We start from the raw sequence: 20992 nt of genomic DNA, 5'->3' as shown, positions 1-20992 counted from the left end.
TGGCAAAAAAGGGTCTTTGCAGATGTGTAGGTTAAGGATCCTGAGATAGGGAGATGAGCCTGGTCGGCCCTAACTGTAATCACAAGTGTCCTCATAAGAGGAGGCTGAGAGAGACTGGACTACATGCTCGGCTTAATGACACGGATGCATTCTGAGAAACACGTCATTAGGCGATTTCATCGTTGTGCGAACATCACAGAGTGTACTTCATACACCTAGATGGTATAGCCCACTACACACCTAGGCTTATGGTACTGATCTTATGGGACCACTGTCATCTATGTGGTCACTGTTGACAGAAATGTCATTATGCAGCACATGACTATACAAAATGGAGACAGAGAGTAACAATGGAAGCAAGAATTTGGAGAGATTCGCAGAAGGGGTCACAAGCCAAGGAATGCTGGTGGCCTCCAGAAGCTTGAAAAGGCAAAAGAAGAAGTGCTTGCCTAGAGCCTCTGGAGGGAACGAGGCCCTGCTGACACCATGACTTCGGCCCAGGGACACTAACTTCACACTTCTGGCTTCCAGAAGAGCAGGAAAATCAGCTTCTGCTGTTTTAAGCCATACAGTTTGTTGTTATTTGTTACAAGAGCCATGGTGTTTTAAGCCATACAGTTTGTTGTAAGAGCCATAGGAAACTAATACGCTAAGTGAACTGAATATTTATGTTCCCACAAAGCCATACATAAACACTTATAACAACCCTATTCATAATCCTCAATAACTGGAAACAACCTAAATATCCTTCAACAGACGAATGAATAAACAAACTCTGGTATATCCGTACAATGGAATACTACTCAGCAATGAAAAGGAACAAACTATTGTCATATGCAACACTTGGCTGGATCTCATGATGCTCAGTGAAAGGCACTGGGCTCAGTGAAAGAAGCCAGTCTTAAGAGGTTATACATAGGATGGTTCCATTTATATGACATTGTCAAAAAGATAAAATACAGTAACAAGAACAGATCAGTGGTTGCCAGGGGGCTGGGGGGAATGTCTGGCCCCAATGGTACAGCATGAAGAAGTTACTGGGGAACTATTTCGTGTCCCGTGTGGTTGGTGGTGGTTACAGAAGTCTTTAAGTTGTATTTATAGTTTATTCTCTATCTTCTCTTACTAAATCAGCATTAGCACAATAACAAAGGAGAATGAAATAACTTTTGAGTCAGAAGAATTCTCCAAAGACATTTGGGTCAGCTCACCTTCACATCATAATTAAATACAAACTTAAGAACTGCGGAGTCAAAAAATGCTCCTATATGGAAAGAGCCTCAGAGAAATTCGCCTATTCTCTTCATCCTACGGCTAATGAGGATGCTAGTGAAAAAAACAACATGGCTAAATGACACAGGGGAGGAGACAAAAAGCAAGGGCCTGGAAAGCCAATCTCCAAACCACCAGAACAGGGCTTAAGATTTCCTTTCAATTCCTTTACATTGACAGATTCCCAGAAAGTCATGAGGAGAAGGACCCATCACAAAAACAGACAGAAAAGATGCAAATCCTCTGGTAGGCCAGTAAATTTCTTAGGCTTCTGTCCATACAATAAATCCTTCTGACCGGGGAAAATTAAAAGTTGGTTTTACTATGTAATTCTAGGTTGGCTTGACGGCCACACACACTTAAAAACCTCAGTGCCTACCTCTAGCAAACTAACCACAATGTATTACAGACCAGACTATGCTTCACAGATCCATCTTCCATACAGGGTCATAAATAAAACTCATGTAGACTCTGAGAAAAGAGACGAAAAAAATGAATGTGCTACACAAGCAGCAGTAGATTTAAAGATTTGATAACTCTCTCCTGCAGAAGTACTAAATTAGATGAGGGCAGCAGAAGAGCCATCTGGTCAGAGGCTGCTATCTTTCACAGCAGGAGTAGCCCACAGGCCCGGACAACGAGGAAATCCTCAGGGGAAATCCTCAGAAGTGCTGATTCCATGTGGCAGGGACAGACGGATCTCGACAGCTCACAACCTCCAACCACTGTATGGAGGAAGTACTTTTAAAAAGTGTTTACAGTTCAAGCAGGGGTTTTCTCTAGAATTTTCTTAAAGAGTTGTGTTCCATTGTCATCATATGTTCAGCTATAACCCACGGGTTTCACAAATAATTCTTAATTACCAACATTGTGCAACCTAGTCGCAGGCAAACTGCTCATCAGAATGTTACAGCTACTAGAGTTTATTTCCTAATCTTCCTTTGGTTTAATCCTTTTTGGTCTTATTCTAGAATTATAAACAATAACAGCAGCAATAATTACCATTTGTTAGGGGCTAACCAAGTGCCAGGCACTGTTAAATATTTTTTACTCATTATCTCATTTAATTCTCTCACCAACAGTACAATCAAGGTAAGTACTATGATTCCCATTTTGCAAACCAGGAAGCAGAGACTCAGGTTAAAAAGACTAGCTGTATCCCCAGCACCTAGCAAAGCGTGTCACACAGAGGAAGTGTCAACTAACATCTGTTGAATCGATGCTGCCGTCTGTGGTCACACTGCTAGTAAGTGGTAAGGTGGGACTTGAATTCAGTAAAACCATGATTTCAATGTCAACCCGTCTCCATCTGACTAGGAGATACACACAGAAGCAGGAAATTGTCAAGGGACAACAGAATTCCTATTCATTCTACGGTCTGCACTTTCGTTTCTGGGGTGGTTTGGTTCAATGTACACTGTCACACCTCCAGGTTTACTTTTCCAGGTCCACTTTATTTATTTACTTGATCTTCAATTTGCTGGGAGTACATTCTACTCTTTCAAAAACAGAATTTTAGCCACAATCAAACAAGCAAGAATTTAATAATCAGACAATTCTGGAGTTTCATGAGATCAAAAATGCCAAATTTCAACACTGATAAATATTTTTCCACATGCATTTCACAGAACAAGAGCTGAGGTCTTTTATCAAGAGAATTGAGGTTCAAATGTAGGAGAAAGAACTTTAGAATGAGAAACCTAAATGTGAAAGTCATTTTACCCTCACTCTAGGAGTTTCTGTTTCTTATTAAAAGCCAGAATATGTAGGCAGAAGGAAGGGAAAAACAAGGAGATATCAAGAGCTTTGCTACTGTTTGTTTGATTTTTTTTTCCTTCTACAGAAAACTGCAATCAAAACAGCAGGGTGCTCTATCAGGCAGGCCAGCATAAAACCACCCCCACACCAGGCAATTAAAAGGTCCCAAGGGAGGGACAGCACTCTTCTCACCTCCCTGCCTTTACCCCTTGCCCACTCTGTCTCCATAAAAGCAAACACGGGAAAAACATTCAATTCCAAACTTCAAACACAACTTTAGCAATTACACACGATTTTCTCGTTCAAAACACTTTTAGGGATAAGGGTACGTGATTTTTTACAAAAATAGAGACTACTGCTGTATTAATGGGAACCACCAGCGGGCTTTAAGCTACAGAAGCACAAATTCAGATTGCACTTTAGAGTAAGAGCTCCAGCAATATTTGATAACTTTTTTTTTTAAAGATTTTTGTTTTCCTTTTTCTCCCAAAGCCTCCCGGAACATAGTTGTGTATTTTTAGTTGTGGGTCCTTCTAGTTGTGGCACGTAGGATGCCACCTCAGCATGGCCTCATGAGCGGTGCCATGTCTGCGCCCAGGATCCGAACTGGCAAAACCCTTGGCCGCTGCAGCAGAGCGCACAAACTTAACCACTCGGCCACGGGGCCGGCCCCGAAAACTTTTGAAAATACTATGTCAAGGGCTATGCACAGAGAAAGCACTCAAACGGCAGCTATAACAGGTAAGGAATATATGACAATACCTGGTGTCTGTCTAAGGTAGTTATAATACACAACCCATCATCTGTGAACCAAGTACTGGCCTCCAGTTTTCCTGATGCACTTCAGAAGACATGAAAGTACTTTTGCTGAAATGAGCCCCAACTTTCAGCCAGTGGGAAAGGCGTTTTCAATACAGTCATCAGGACTTCTCAGAATATGTCATCACAGTACACTGTATTGGGTTAATAACTGACAAGCCAGCTGTGCATCCCATCTGACACACTGCTGAGTGTACATCCTCCAAATGACATCCAGCTGGAGCACCTAAGTCAAGAGGTAAAAAGCACCAACGCTCTTCACAAACAGCTATCCTTTGAGCTCACCAAAAACCAGGGACAACCAGAGAAAATACATGAACCTTGGTGGGCCTAGGAAGGACTAGGACAATGGGGCAAATGGCCAGGTTCCGCCCTCTTGACAACTGGTCTATAAAGGTTACTGAATCCCTGCCAGAGAAGGTCTGGGCCAGTTGTGCCACAGCACCCCCAGCACTGTTCCACGCAGTGGCAAGTAGCCGTGGCAGCACCAGTCCCAAGCAACCCACCCTATCCCTTTCCCTAGGCCCTCATCCAATTTCCTTCTCACCACGTGTTTCTTACCTTGCTCTTGCTTTTCTCTGAACTGGACTGTAAACGCCTGAGGACAGACGTGGTCTTGCCCTCTTCCGCGTAACCTACAGGGCTTGGCCAAAACACGCACTCCTGCAGGGTAACTGGAGTGCCTGCTCTCGCCCCTGCACCAGGGGTCTGCTGTGGCTTCTACAGGTGCCTGGCAGCCCTGTGACTTGCATTTACACATAACAAAGCAGCCAACCACTAGCTTAGGAACTTTGCACCTGAGCACAGAGAAGCGGCCAATCTCCAGATCTTTCCAGCCCTGAGACTGAAGGACATTCCAGGTACAAGGACTTGGCTCTTTGGACTGTGGATTAGTGGCCACTCATTATGCAGTTCATTATGAATTCACTGGTAACTCCTCCACAAGCCAATTTTCACAAAAACTTCCTTTCAGTCAAAGAATCGTAAGTTACCAACTCTTGTGCCTCACCGCGAACATCACGATGACACATTCTTACAAAGCAGTGACGTGGACTTACACAGAAAGAAGTCACACCGGGGTCTGATCAACTTCTACAATCCGCCCAATAACTCTGACTTCATACCTGGAAGCACTGTAACCCACATGCGCTCTGAGAATTGCTCTCAGGACACCTACGTCTTCCTTACTTCGACTAGGAGAGGGTTAACTTTCATTTGAACAGGAATTAAAGTAGCATTAATCAGGCTGACTGAACTTCAAATTACTTTTTGAATCAAATCTTCTGTAAATTAAATAATTTACAGAAATGTATGTTGTTTTTATAAAAAACAACACAGCTATTTTCAAAATAGTAAATCTATCTTATATTTCCTGAAGGTTTTTCTCCATTATACCCATGTCTTAAACGTTAAAGAAAAAAAAAAAAAAAAAAAGCTCTCAAAAAACTCTGGAAATACTATGCATTTAGTTTGACAACGGCATGACCGTGAATTAGACAACACCAAGGAGGATGCTACTAATTAAACGTCCTATGTCCTGGCCCTGCCAAAGCAACACAGAGCTATCCAGGCAGCTTAATGCCGACAATACTATAAGCAATACACTTTCTGCATTTAAAGAGCTCTATTTTCACTGCTACATGGAAGTCTCAGATATCACCCAAAAAAGAAACATTTCTGGAAGGAAAACAAATTTTCCTACTAAACAGCAGATACGGTTTTGAATGGTGGGGAGCAGCGCCTATTAACCGCCACTCATAACATCACGTTCCACATCTTTATGCGCTCACCTTCATCCACACGAGTCACCTCAGCCCAGCCACCACCTCGGAGAGCCTCTCAAGCAAAACCAATCCTCCAGAGGTGCTAAGAATGGCCAAGTCTTCGTTTTCCTTTTTCCTTGCTGTTAAAAATATCCGATTGTAATCTGTTGTATTAAATACTGAATATATTCAAAGTGGCTGGACAGCGCCCGAACACAGTAAGCACTCGCCACATGCCACCTGTTGTTACTGTCAGCCTCGGGAAGGAAAGGCGACTGGAAGACAAACCTCCCAGCTGACGCTTCTGTCCCTCTCGGGCAATGTTCTGAATGCATGAGACTATGTGGTTCCTTTGCGATGAGACCGGTTTTTCGGTTTTCCTCCTAATCAACCACGATTCCTGCAGAATGAACACTGTTCTGAGGTCGAAGCTGTTTTAACACTTAGGCAAACAGGGGTCACAAGCAGGCTTCAAGGAAGACCCTGGACCTGAGCTGAGTTTTTCAGGCTTTGCTCCTCGGGCACAAGAACCAGCACTCAGCAGGATTCACCACTCTGCCTGTGACTTCCTTGCAACTCAGTCTGGAGCAAACATCAGAGCTCCTTAAACCAGAGGTCTCGTCTGCTTCAAACACAGCCTGGAGCTTAGCACATTAGCTTGAGGTGCCAAGTGCAGGAACGAGCGAGTCGTAGGAGGTGCAGGAGGGCTGGCACCGGCTAATCCGCTCAGCCCTGAGAAGAGGCGGCGCCAGGCCGCACCGCCAGCCCAGGCCTGGGCTCCAAGGCAACAGAAATATCTCCAACAAAGTGATGTTATCACAGGGCAGTCCCAACCACAGACCTTGAGGACATAATTAGTACCCTGCGGTAGGGACACAGAAGGATATATTCATAGGACAGGATTTTGCCAATGTTACAAAACAGAAACAAGTGTGAAAGTGGTACATAAACTAAAGAGCCAAACAAATAGAAGGAATTGTAACACCATTTGTCAATGGAATCTACCATCTTTCTTTCAAAAATAGAAAGCGGACAACAATGACCAGGTTACAATGTGTTACTTTTTCAGTGAGAACACTAGTGGCGCAAGTAATAGGGACCCCAACTCAAAATGGCTTAAACAATAAGGAAATGTATTATGTCTCCTAATTCACAGTCCAGAGGTGAGGTGGACACAGCAGTCCCACACTGTCCCCAATCTCCTGCCCGGCCCCTCCCCAGAGTTTCAGCTCCAGCCTGAGGCTGACTGCCCTCATGCCTGGCTTATGCCTGGCTACCAGAAGCAAAGACCTACCCCAAGAACAGGGAAGAAAAGGCCTTGCTTTCCCTCAGACTGGGTCAGTTTAGGATGCCTGTGATTGCTTTAGACCAGTGATGCTCAATCCTGGCTCAAGCAAAAAGAGGAAGATTGGCAACAGATGTTACCTCAGGGCCAATCTTCCTCACAATAAAAAAACCACAAGGAGACACTTGCAGACCTTGTGGTCAGAGCACTCTGTCCATTGCAACACTCCCTCTCCCCCCTGCAATCATCCTTTTGAATGAATTCTCTCCTTACTAAACAAGAGAATAAAAACCTGATACTCAGGCATCTTCCCAGACCAATTAAATCAATCCCTGGGGGTGGGACCTGGACACAGCCTTCTTATGCTCCTGAGGAATTTCTAATGTAGAGCCAAGGCTGCAAACCGCCTAGGCAGGAGCCTGGGACGGGGCCATTCCTTGTGAGATACACGGGGGTGACAGGGCGGAGGGCAGTGGATGCTATGTGGGCCCTGCACAGTTCACTATTTAAGTATCTGACACACAAAGAACCTGGTGAGACAGTTCACAGAAAGACGGTTCACAGAAAGATAAATATGTGTGTCCCCTAAACACATTACAAATGCTCAACCTGACTCATAAGACAGCTACTAATTAAAACCATCTAAGACACTATTTATCCGATTGGTGAAAGTCCCAAAGTTCGACAGTACACTCTCTTGGCTGGGCTCTGAGGATGCAGTCACTCAGGCATTACTAGTGACGGGGGTGTAAATTAGTACAACCCTCATGGAAGGGAAGTGGGGAGTAATATCTACATCAATATCTATCTTTCTGTTACTATCAACATACTAAGTAACACCCGTCTACTAATAAAGGTTGCAAATGCATTACCCCTTAGCCCAGCATAACTTCTTTTAGGAATCTCTCCCACAGCTACACTTGCACAAGCATGAACTGAGAGATGTAAGGTTATTCTTGCAGCACTGTTTATAATAGTAAAGACAGGAAACAACTCAAATGTCCACAAATAGGGGGTTAGTTGGAAAACCAATGACACTTCCAAGATCGTGGGCTACAAACGCAACCATAAGAAAAAGGAAGCTACTCGTATGCCAAAATGCAGAGATCCGAGGATGTGTTAAGTGAAAAACAAAGAAAGTATAGAACAGTAAATACTGTATGCTATCTTTTGCATAATAAGTACATATTTGCAAAAAGAAACACTAGAAGGATGAAAAGAAACTAATAAAACTGGTTTCCCAGAGGGAGTAGTGGAATGAAAAGGATAGAGGGGGCAGGGCAGAAGCAAGCTTTTCAGAATATACATTTGTAACACAGTCTTGTAGTCTAAATTAGAAAATGTATTATCTGTGCAAAATTATTAAACTTAATTTAAAAATTAATTTTAAAACAGCCACAAAGCTTAGAAAAATTTATAGGTTTTTAAAAATTATGAATTATAAAATTAAATTCATTAAAGTATAAAATTATAAAAGCATAAATACTACATGTTTATTATACATGACCATCCCCAAACACCTATCAAAGGGTAAGAATATTCAATAGAGTATTAAATACATATTCCAGGGGGCCGGCTCCATGGCCGAGTGGTTAAGTGTGTACACTCCGCTTCCGTAGCCCAGGGGACATGGCACCGCTCATCAGGCCACACTGAGGTGGCATCCCACATAGTAGAACTGGAAGGATCTACAACTAGAATATACAACTATGTACTGGGGGGCTTTGGGGAGAAGAAGAAAAAAAAAAGATTGGCAAAAGGTCTTAGCTCAGGGCCAGTCTTTAATAAAAAATTCAACAAAATGGTGAAAAAATAAAAATTTTGATTAAATGATTTATAAATCTAAACCCCGTCACTTCAATGTTGTGAAGATTTTCAAAAGGCATTAGTCCATCTTCAAAAAGTAATGTTTTTGATAGAAAAAAATATTCAAGCTATCAAGGAACACTTGATTTCCACCCCTGCTCTGTAACGAATCAGCAATGTAATCCTGAAAACACTACTTTACCAGCCTGAACTGCTGCCTTCTCCACGGAAAACAGGAATGATGTCTAGCCTACCGATATCATAGATCCAAAAAAGGTACATGAAAGTGCTTTAAAAATACTTAAATCTTTACTCATCCACAAGAGACACTCTGCAATTCAGGATGCTGCAGAATCACCGATAAAACCATGAGTTACTATACAATATTTCAGAAGCAGAAAGTGCAGAAGTTTATGCTGAATCTATTCAATATCACAGTAAATCCGGGAGTTGTTTGTTTTGACTAATTCTTGATACCGGATTGGCAGCCAATCCGGTATCAAGAAAGTGCAAGTGCCAAAAATGAAAGCTATTTAAGTGAAGGTTCCAATTAGTTTAGGTATTACTCTAAATTCAGCCTATACTCCTGTACTCCATCTCCAGATTCAGTTAGTGGTCACAAACAGCCCTTGACACAGAACAGCTGAGATCTGCGATAAAAGATACTGCCGGCTCCAACAGGGGTCTCCCCACTGCTCAGCAACCGTGAGCAAACTGGACGCGTGCCCCTGCCTCAGCCTGCTTGCTGGACCTACCCCACACTGTTGATTCAAAGGTGATAACCATTTTCCCAAGCAGATGGCCACCGGTGGTCCTCAGGATTGTAAACTGGACACAAAGAGCCTTTTGTTGGCTAGCTATCTTGTCCTCTTGTCATGGAGTAGTCGCTGTACTACCCAAGAGTGACACAGTTCATGATACAGAGTGCGCATTGAGATAATCACTTCATTAGATTTAATTCCATACTCACTGGGCATCTAATCCATAAAAAATATAGTGCTTGACCCATGAAGATGTATAAACATGGTCTCCACCACAAAGGAACCAAGTACTAAGTGTCAAAGAAAAGTAGAAGTAAGGAAAAAAAAAATCACAGAAGAAGGGTGAACCTGGAAGAAGCAGATATTCTGAAAATTGCAACAATTTATAGGAATCATTTAACCTTTACCATTAACAGGAAAAAAAATGTCTCCTGAAACGGCTTGCTTTGACCAACAAGAATTCTTTATATTCCAGTATTATTCTTTGAATGAAAGTACTCTACAGATTTAGTGCAATCCTAGTAGGACATCCAGACAGATGTTTTTGTTTGGGTATAGAAATCAATTAAACCGATTCTAAAATGTACCTGGAAATACAAAGGAGCAAGAATAGCCAAGACAACCTTGAAGATTTTGGAGGTCCAGTTTTGGAAGTTTTACTCTACCAGACATTAAGACTTATTTTAAAGCTACAGTACTTAAGACAGTATGACACTGGTGCAAGGACAGACAAACAGAACAAATGAACAGAGTATGGAGTTCCCAAACAGACCCACACATATATGGAGACCTGCTTTATGCGGTAGTGGATATTCTTTTCAATTAAAGAACTAGTCTAATACGGAAAAAATAAAAATGAACCATCATCCCTACACAGAAAAATAAATTTCAAGTGAACTGTAGATCTAAATATGAAAGGTAATAGAATAAAACTTCTTCATGACCTTGGGGTAGATAAAGATTTCTTATATAGGACATAAAAAAGCACTAACCATAAAGAAGAAGATGGTTAAATTGAACTATATTATAATTAAGAATTTTGTTTCATCAAAGATACCATTAAGAGAATAAAAAGGCAAGCACTAAGTGTGAGAAGATACTTGCAATAAATACATTCAGCAAAGGACCTGTATTGAGAATATATAAATAACTCCTACAAATCAATAAAAACACACAGATATATGTGTATATGTGTATATATGTATAATATCCAAATGGCCAATAAACACATGAAAAAGTAGTTAATTTCATGAGTCGTCAAAGAAATTAGAATTAAACCCACAATGAGATACCACTGCACAACCACCTGAAAAGCTAACATTCATAACACTGACAGGGGGCCGGCCCGTGGCCGAGTGGTTAAGTTCGCGCGCTCCACTTCAGCGGCCCAGGGTTTCGCCGGTTCAGATCCTGGGCGCGGACACGGCACCACTCATCAGGCCATCCTGAGGCGGCGTCCCACATACTACAACCAGAAGGACCCACGACTGAAAATATACAACTATGTACCGGGGGCTTTGGGGAGAAAAAGCAAAAATAAAATCTTAAAAATAATAATAAAATAAAACACCGACAATATCAAGATTTGGCAAGAATGTAAAGAAGCTGGAACTCTTCTATACCGCCAATGGGAGCTAAACCCATCAAATGACTTTGGAAAGCTCTTCGGCAGTATCCCATAAAGTTGAACACGCCTGTACCCTGAGCTCCAGCAATTTCCCTTCCAGATATATAGACGTACACAAGAATGTTCATAGAAGCATTGTTTGTAAGCAGCCAAAACTGAAATAACCTGACTGTCCATCGATAATAGCACGGGCAAACAAATCCTTGAATCTTTATACAACATAATACGAAAGGACAAAGAAAGTGAGCAAATTACTGAGACCTGCAGCAACATGGATGAACCTTACAAAAATAAGGTTGAGGAGAGAAGCCACCAAACCATAAAAAAATGTATACTGCTTGGGTCAAAAACACAGAACCGAACTTCTCCTCCTGGTCACAACGCAGTAAGTAGTATCTGACATCCTTGTGCCCTACGGAAATGTAAAACTGAACAAATACATGAGATAACTGTTTGCAGGCATCAGCCAACAGGCCTATGATCCTTGACAGAACCAAAAAACACGGGTAAGCTGCGTGTTACCTCCAACTTGCTGCCTGGGGTACTTTCCCAACCACAGCACAGGGAGATGGTACCCACACTAAGAGCAGCAGTCTCCTTGAACTGAGGAAGCCAAGATTGGACTTCGAGGCTGCTGAGGTGCCTAGAATTTGTAGGGCAGGACACCCGAGAGGAGGGGTTTCAGGGGATGGGGAGCAGAAGACAATGGGAGGTGCCCTGCCGGTCCACGGCTGAGGGCTGGGCAGCCCACGTGCAAAGTGAGATTCTATAAGGCTTAACCGACAGCACTGGCTGCGAGGGTGAGCAGTGGACAGAGACACAAAGATTTCACAGTGCCTGGAGACACCTGAGTGTCAGCTAGTGCAGCGGAGAGACCTTGCTGAGCAGCTCTTTCACTTAGCTGAGATCCCAGAAAGGCCAAGCATTAAGTCTAAAGAATGCCCTCTAGAGTAAGGGCCATGCCTCTGGACTAAGGATAAATCCAAAACAGACCCACTCCAACAAAGCAGAAAACCAAGCCTGACAGATTCAAAAGAATATGCCAGGAACTTCACTGCCTGCTCAGAGCAAAATGAACATCTCTCCAAAGTGAAACAAGACCCAGAATCTCTACAATGTAATATCCACATATCTGACCTCTAAGCAAAAATTTTTAAACACGCAAAGAAGCAGGAAAATTCAATTCATAATGTAGAGAAAAAGCAATCAATAAAAACAGACCCCAAAATGACCTGGATATTTAAATTAGCAGACAAGGTCTTTATTAGAAATACTTTCAAGGATTTGGAGGAAAAGATGGACCTAATGAGTGAGAACATGGTGAACCTCAGTAGGAAAATGCAAATTATTAAAAAGAACCAGATGGAAATTTTAGAATACAACACCTGAAATGAAAATTTTAAGGAAACTGAAGATTGGTTAACTGTAGAAGTGTTAGTGAACTTGAAGACAGATCAACAGAAAGTATCCAAATTGAAAAAGAAAAAGAAAAAACAGTGTTGGTGAATTAACAAGGCTTCAAAATAAATGAAACAAAAACCAAAAGAATATCTGCAGTTATATTTTCATTCTAAATATTACTCATGTAATATTTTCTTTTCTTTTTCTTCATCAATATTGCTAGAAGTTTGCCTATCTTACAAATTTTACAGAGCCAGCTTTTGGTTTTGTTGACCATTTCCATTTCTTAATATCTGTTTTTATTTTTACTACTACTCTCTTCCTTCTGTGTACTGTGGGGTTTCTTTGCTTTTCCAGCTTCTTGAGTTAAATGCTTAGTTTTTTCCCCCTCAGTCTTTCCTGTTTTCTAATAAACGCTTTAAAGGCTAAAAAACCTCATAGAATTAAAGGGAAAAAAAAAAATCTGTCATCGTAGCTGTTGATTTTTGACATCCCTCTCTCAGTAAAAAAAGGCACCAAAAAGAAAAAACCCTCAGCAAAAGTATAGATAAAATAAGGAGACAAAAAATAAGGATGCAGAAGATTTTAAACACTATCAACCAACTTGATCTAATTCACATTTATAGAAAACTACAATCGACAACCACAGAACACATATTCTTTTCAAGTACAAATGGAACATTCAGCAAGATAGGTAGGTCATAGGCTGGGCCACAAAATTAATCTCAGTAAATGTCAAAAGACTGGGGTTGGCCCCGTGGCATAGTGGTTAAGTTCGTGCACCCCTCTTCGGCGACCTGGATTTACAAGTTCAGATCTCGGGTGCAGACCTACACTACTAATCAGCCATGCTGTCGCAGCAACCCACACAAAAGCAGAAGAAGACTAGCAGAGATGTTAGCCCAGGGCTAATCTTCCTCAAGCCAAAAAAAAAGAGGAAGATAGGCACAGATGTCAGCTCAGGGTGAATCTTCCTCAATAATAAAAAGCAAATGTCAAAAGACTGAAATCTTACAGAGGATGTTCTCTGACCACAGTGGAATTAAGTTAAAAAGCAGTAAGATATCTAGATTCCCCCAAATACTTGGAAATTAAACACTTTGAAAACAACACATCAAAACTTGTGTTTAAGAAGGAGGTGGGACCCAAGCAGAGATCTTGAAGGCAGGTAGCTTCTGAACACACAGAAGAGTAACGTCAGAGGCACAGCCACCCCAAAGGCAGGAGTCGGGGGACTGCAGAAATGCACAAAGGAGGCCTTAAGGGACTGCCTCCTTTCACTGAGGCTCATCTTCTAAGGAGCAATTTTAATCTTTTTACCCCCTAGACCCAGATAATATGCTTGACATACTCCTTCGGGTGTGATTCCTAGCTCAGCCATGTTAACTCATCCCTTTCCTCCCACTGCAAAAATGCATCTATTTGCAACACCCTTCACCACACGCCAGGGGTTATCACCCGGAGAGCTGAAGCCCAAGTGAAGTCCTAACTGATACAAAATGACTTCATGTTTTCTCCTTTTTCTATTATTTTCTTTGATGGGAGGCTTCATTTAAATAAGGTAAAAAGTCTTCTGGTTAAATCCTCTTTGATCATTCTCCTGTACTTATCCCAAGTGAAATTTCTATTTTCTTCTATGTTATACGCACAGTTCTTTAAATGGGCAATAAGGTTTCATGAAATATAAGAAGGCCATAGAAAATATATCAGACTATGAGAAATAATAGGGTGCCTTAAAAAACGTACATAAACGCAGTTTTGCATTTTTACAGTTGATGTACCACAACCCAATCTCTAACATAACTACATGGACATAATCTTTCCAAACAAGCTCTTGTTAAGAATCTGACTGATTTAACTTTAATGCCTATAAGACTCAATAGCTGCACTTTCTCCCAGCTCCTAGCGTGTATGGATGTTTAGTACATAGTCACATGTCGTTTAATAATAGGGTTACATTCTGAGACATGCATTGTTAGGCGATTTCGTCACTGTGCAAACATCACACAGTGCACTTACACAAAGCCAGATAGTAGAGCCTACTACACATTTGGGCTCTATGGTACTAATCTTGTGGGACCACCATCCTATATGTGGTCCATCGTTGACCAAAACACCGTTATGCTGCACATGACTGTAATTTAACAGTGATGGCAACTACAGTGTTGATCTATCAAGTTCCTATTCTATTACCCTGAATAAAGTTGTTTTTTTTTTTCCGAGGAAGATTAGCCCTGAGCTAACTACTGCCACTCCCCCTCTTTTTGCTGAGGAAGACTGGCCCTGAGTTAACATGCGTGCCCACCTTCCTCTAGTTTATATGTGGGACTCCTACCACAACATGGCTTACCACGTGGTGCCATGTCCACACCCGGGATCCGAACCAGCGAACCCCGGGCCCCCGAGAAGCAGAACGTGCGCACTTAACCACTGCGCCACCAGGCCGGCCCCTGAATAAAGTTTTATTTGGGAATTGTAAAGTAGTTTTAAACTGAGAATAAACAATTTCTTAAACTCACTTTTCAGTTAAGCTCATAATAAAACATCTGATATAAACAAATTAAATAAGTAATACCCTGAAGGATACAGATGTACTAACGTAAAATTAGAAAATCCAGAAATAATTTGCTAAAAAAAAAAAAAGAAAGAAAACTTCTTCCATTGAGCCAGATGGAAGAGACAGGCAGGGCAAGGCATGGGGGAAGGGCGTGGGAGTTCCACACTCTTCAGAGCGCCACTCTCCCCAAATCTCCACATGTTCACCAACCTGGAAGCCCCCAACTTTTTAAAGCATTAACCAGAAAAGCACCCCAAAACTTTTAAAATTGAAGTGATTTTATATTAAAAACATTCAGTACCAAGAAAAATTTGTGTGCAAATTTTTTTTTTGAGGAAGATTAACCCTGAGCTAACATCTGCTGCTAATCCTCCTCTTTTTGCTGAGGAAGACTGGCCCTGAGCTAACGTCTATGCCCGTCTTCCTCTACTTTATATGTGGGACGCCTGCCACAGCATGGCTTGCCAAATGGTGCCATGTCCGCACCCGGGATCCGAACTGGTGGCCGCCGAAGTGGAACGTGCGCACTTAACCGCTGCGCCATTGGGCCAGCCCCTGTGTGCAAATTTTTTTTAAATCTGCAACTTTTTGATTTAAGGAAGAAAACCCACAGAGAAACAGGATTTAAAACTTAAAGATGAGTTAAAATCATTCCCGTACAAAATTTGAATGTCACCTCCACTGTAAAAAGATTCAAACTAATCCTATATAAAAAACGTAAAGTCTTAATTTCATAAACTATTAAAGGTCATCTTACATATAGGAAAGCAGCATACAGGGAGACTTCTCCCTGGGGGAGGTCATCCGTCCCCAGAGCTTTCAATACCATCAAGAACCTCACGACTCCTGGGTTCTCTCTCCAGCCTGGACTGCTCCCCTGAATTCATGCTCGTGGACTCAACGACACAGCCGACATCTCCACCTGGATGCGCAATGGGCATCTCAAATGTAGCACGCCCAGAAACAAGCTCCTGATCTTCACCCCTCCAACCCACCTCTCAAACCCTGCTCCTCTAGTCTACATTTCAGTAAAAGGCGACTCCATTTTTCCAGCTATTCTAGAAAATAGCTGGAAAAAGTTATTTTTTTGTCCCAAAACCTTGGAGTCACCCTTGACTTCTCTCACATCCCACAACTCACATCTAATCCAAGAGCAAATCCAGTCAGCTGTGCCTTCAGATGGTCACAGAATCTGACCCCTTCACCACTGCCCCCGTCCTGGTCCCAGCCATCATCACTCTTGCCTGGATGAGTGCCATCAAGTCCTAAGAGGAACCCCTGCTTCTTCCTTCGCGCTCCTTCAGAGTAAGGCCGGCAGGCCAACTTCACTACAGCAGAAACCAGGTCTTGCTACTCCTCTCTCAAAATCTCCAAAGGCTTCCCAAATCACACAAGTAGAAGCCAAAACCCTGGAAACGGCCAACAAGGCCACACTTTCTCCAGCCACTCTCCCGCCTCCCCCATTTTACCTCCTACAACTCTCCTTGTGCTCTCTCTACTCCAGCTTCTCAGGGCTTTTCCTTGACCACATTAAGCAAGCTCTGCCTCCGGGCCTTTGCGCTGATTCCCTCTGCCTGAAATGCTTTTACCCCATCATTCCCACGGCTTGTCTCTTCACCTCCCTCCTTCAGATCTTCATTCAAATGCCACCTTCTCGGTGGGGCCTCTCTGGGCACCCTAACTAAAACCACACCCCCACAACATTCCCGACCCCTTCTTGTGTTACTTTCCTCCTAGCGCCTACCACCATCTAACATCTCTATATTTCCCTTCTTCAGCTCACTCACAGTCTGTGTCCTCCCACCAGAAGGTAAGTTTTAGGAAGGCAGGGATAGATTTTTGCTCACTAATGCATCACCAATGACTAAAACACGACCTGGTACATAGTGTGTGGTCAATAAAGAAAGAAGGAAACACTACAGAAAAGAGGTTTACTAGTGAATGCTTTCAATCCTGTTTTACCAACTCTCCCAAAAGCGAATTTTCTTGCTCAAGTCACTGAAGTTGGGAAGGGACATAGGGCGCATGAAATAACATCATGGTCTCCTCCCTACCCGGTACATATGACTAGCCCTTTGCACCCTGAATGAGCCCAGCAAAACGCCGCCGTCTGCCCACTCTGTTCAGATTCACCACCACCACCACGCAACATCATTCTTGGCTTCCAGATTCACGTCTGGTTCAACACTGTATGTTATGACTGCAAGTTTTTCAATCCAACCTATATGGATATTAACCAACTCTAGAAAGATCAGCCTTTGAAAGATCAAGAACAATTTATAACACAAAGTAAGACAGCGTTCCCCTAGAAAAAAGAATACCCAAGGTCCAAAGAAATAAAGCTGTCTTCAGTAAAACATGACTTAGGCAAATTGTTTCATAAAAGGGTGCTGAAAAGAAGTGACTATTTGATTGGGCTGCCATCAGTTTGGTTTTTAAATCTTCATATTTTTTGTATTACAAAATAACACAAATTTGTTGTAAAAAGAAATCAGGAACACCACAAATGCAAAGTAAAAAGTGAAAGTTTTCTCCTATTCCACCTAAATCCCAATTCCCTAGAGAAAAAAACTATTTCAGGCTAAATCCTTCCACACTTTTTTCTGCGCCTGTACAAACAGATAGATAATTTTCGTTTTGTTTCGAAGTGATTTTATATTAAAAACCTTCAGTACCAAGAAAAACGGGGCCATACCATGCAGACTGCTCTCCAAGTTGCTTTTTTCCGCTTACCACTACACGGACGCCTCTCGGTGTGGTACTTCACAGCACACTGGCCGTCAACACCCTCCTGTCCCTTCTTGGATGACTTTCCATAGCAAGCAGTTCCCAAACTTGGCATCTCGGGACCTCTTTACCCTCTTGAAAATGACTGAGGACCGCAAAGAGCTTTTGTCTATATTGGTTATCTCATCAATAGTTACCCTACTAGAAACTTAAACTGAAAAGTTTAAATTACTTATTCATTTAAAAACAAACATTTTATTATTACCAGAAAATAACTTTTCCCTGTTTTTAGATAATTGTAGATATTCTTCTCTGAAGCTACAGAGAAACTTGGTAGTGGTAGTTTCTTCAAGGTTAGTTGTGACGTAGAATCAAAAACTGTACCAATGAATTTTTGCATTGTTACATAAAAATCCACTGGCCCATCCTGCACCTGGAATGGATCTTTTACCTGCGTGTGATTTTAAAATTTCATTTATACACTTTTTAGTCTGAGTAACCATCATTTGTCGGCTGTAGTTTCAAGTAACAATGGTAGTCCATCAGAAAGTGGCTAGTTCAACTTGCATCTCAGACCACCCAAGCCCCTTCCTAGAGACAGCCATCACAGCTCAGCACACAGCAGAAACGCTGCATGCGTACTTCCCATGGCATCCCAGCGACCACTAAAAAGACACAGACACAACGGTCAAGAGTTAATAAAATTAATAATTGTCGCATTTTCACTAAGGGCATTCTTAAGTGAAAACCGAACGATTTTTCTTTACTCTGAGTGCACAGTACGCAGAACGCCACGGCCACCTACCACAGTGGGCGCCACAGCCTTGATCCGTGCTAAGGCGTCTGCATTACTTTTGCAACATCAGTGCAAAGAGTGCAAATAACATCTTAATATTCTATTAATATGAAAATAGTTGTTTTTTAAGATTGGCACCTGAGCTAACATCTGTTGCCAATCTTTTTTTTTTTTTTTTGCTTCTCCCCTAAGCCCCCCAGTACATAGTTGTATATTCTAGTTGCAGGTCCTTCTGGTTGTGGCATGTGGGACGCCGCCTCAGCGTGGCCTGATGCGCGGTGCTAGGTCCACAGCCAGGATCCAAACCAGTGAAGCCCTGGGCCGCCAAAGCGGAGCGCGCGAGCTTAACCTCTCGGCCACGGGGCCAGCCCCTGAAAATAGTTTTAACCTCCGGACCCCTGAAGGGGTATCAGGACATCAAGGGGACTACGCTGTTCTATACTAGGATAGTTTCCCAGAAGTGCGATTACTGGGTCATTGGCATGTACATTTTAAATTCTGATAAATACGCCCAAAGCTCTCCAAAAAGTCTGCACCAATTTTCACCATCTCAGGCTTCATGATCATCACTAGTTAAAAATGTTAAGTAATTTACTTTACAAACCCAGAATTGGAGAAGCACCATAACACATTACCTTATTTGCCTGTCTAAAGCCAATGCTAAAATATAACGAATGCTTCAAGGCAACGTAAAATCCAAGAACCCAGATTATTAAGACGAGGGGAATATTTTTCTGTAAGAAGGTCGAACCTCAACTATCGAATGCAAGTGCACTGAAAGAAACCTTTGCTATTGTAGTCACCCCTTGCTAGTAGGCATTTGCGATTGGATTCCAAAGTACAGACAGGCCACGTGCACACATCTTACATTTGCTTATAGGGTGGGTGGGCTCAATTGATATTTTAATATAAAGTGCACAGGCTGAAGAATGTCAGGCTGCAACAGTACAAACAGGACCCTGATCAATCGGTTCTCGGCTGGCCCCTGTTACAGTCATCAGTCTAAGCTGACCCTTAGCTTTAAAACTTCACAGAGAATTCCTGGAAGTGAACAGTATCATATGTACTGTCAGCACGCAAATGCCAACTATGTTCATAAAAATCTTGCCCCAAATGTCATCTGAAACAGGGAAAGAAGGGAAGCAAAGCTCCATCCATGGGAAAAGGATTACTCTTCACATGAGGCAAAATATCCAAAAGTTGGGTATCCTCAATTCACGAGGAACGCCGCCTCGCAAGTTGATTTTTCCCACAAAGCTCCAAAGTGAGTATTCTCAAGTCCTACTTATGATCGAAAAGGTCAAGGATATTAGTGTCAACTGAGCTCTGTGGGTCTTAACCACTTGGAGGATTTGATGAAAAGCTCTCTGCAGATAAAGTAAAGGATCCGAGCACCTCGAGGGAAGAGCCCGTGCCTCAGGTTAGAGCAGAGTCACCGACTCTGGATCCCGAGAAGCCACTTAAGGCCAACCTCCTCAGGAAACTGGAACAGTAAAATGGCTTGTCCAAGGTCAACAGTGAGTTAGAAGGGGAATCCGGCAAGAAATAAGCCACTCAAACAGATTTTGAACAAAGCCATAGAGTCACCAAGTAACTTTTTCGTAAAGAAAGTTCCACCGAAAACTAAGAGATAACTACAGTAACAGAAGTTTGAAGCAGAAATGGAAGGAACCGATACAAGAGCTGTTGTTCGAAAGTTCCTTTCGCACTGCTAAGCCAAATACATCAGGAAAAACATGGCCAGAAAGCCTGAAAAGCACTCACCATGTTCCACAAAAACATTGCAGTGTGGACCCCCATGCCTCGATGATTCCTTCTTCCCCGCTCCTTTGATAAAGTGCAGGGCAGGCAAACTTGGCCTTCTTTGGTCCCCAAGAACTTTTCCAGGCTGCTGCCCCATAAAGCAACGATGGTCACCCCTTTCCAGAAGAGGGTCCAAGCTCGTTCAGAAGGGTAAGTGAGCTTAGAAGGAAAATGGTACACACGTGGGATGTCACATTCACTGCATCTCCACAAGTCATGAATTGAGGTCAATCACAGAAGACATCGTCCGTAACAAAAGGTAGCACAGTTTCTAGGTTGACACATGTAAACAGGAGTTCCGATTATTTTCGCAGTTTATCAGTTTGAAGTAACGTAATGGCAATGCTCCCCCCAAAGTTTCTGGATTTTAAGTGTCTTTTTACTGGCTGAATAACAGCTTCTTTCTTTTCCAGGAGGAAAACCTAAACGGAAACATTCACAGGGGATGCTGGAAAAGGGTGAGTGACACTAAAAGGAAACGTCGATGGCCTCGGGGTGCTCCTCCAGAACTTTTCCTGTGGAAGTCACCCTCCCCCTAGCTCAGTTTCTTCATCTTCCGACAAATTTCCTGCCGAGCTGGCTGCCGCTCCTGCTTCTCTACCCTGATCGCCGGAAGG

The 20992-nt window shown here is 42.4% G+C and overlaps 1 protein-coding gene across 1 annotated transcript in view; it reads right to left on the bottom strand.

The window, feature by feature from the left end:
• The window catches only part of ABL1 (ABL proto-oncogene 1, non-receptor tyrosine kinase), a 137871-nt gene extending 116944 nt beyond the window's left edge, over nucleotides 1-20927 (bottom strand). The window contains exon 1 of the mRNA XM_023629152.2: nucleotides 20337-20927. Coding sequence (XP_023484920.2) covers nucleotides 20337-20472 — 136 coding nt within the window. The 5' untranslated portion in view covers nucleotides 20473-20927. The remainder of the gene's footprint in view (nucleotides 1-20336) is intronic.
• Between the last annotated feature and the right edge of the window lie 65 nt (nucleotides 20928-20992).

The sequence above is a fragment of the Equus caballus genome, chromosome 25 (genome assembly GCF_041296265.1).
Source record: "Equus caballus isolate H_3958 breed thoroughbred chromosome 25, TB-T2T, whole genome shotgun sequence".
Taxonomy (NCBI): Eukaryota; Metazoa; Chordata; class Mammalia; order Perissodactyla; family Equidae; genus Equus; species Equus caballus.
Note: the sequence above shows the minus strand (reverse complement) of the source record. Positions and strands in the feature narration are given on the sequence as shown.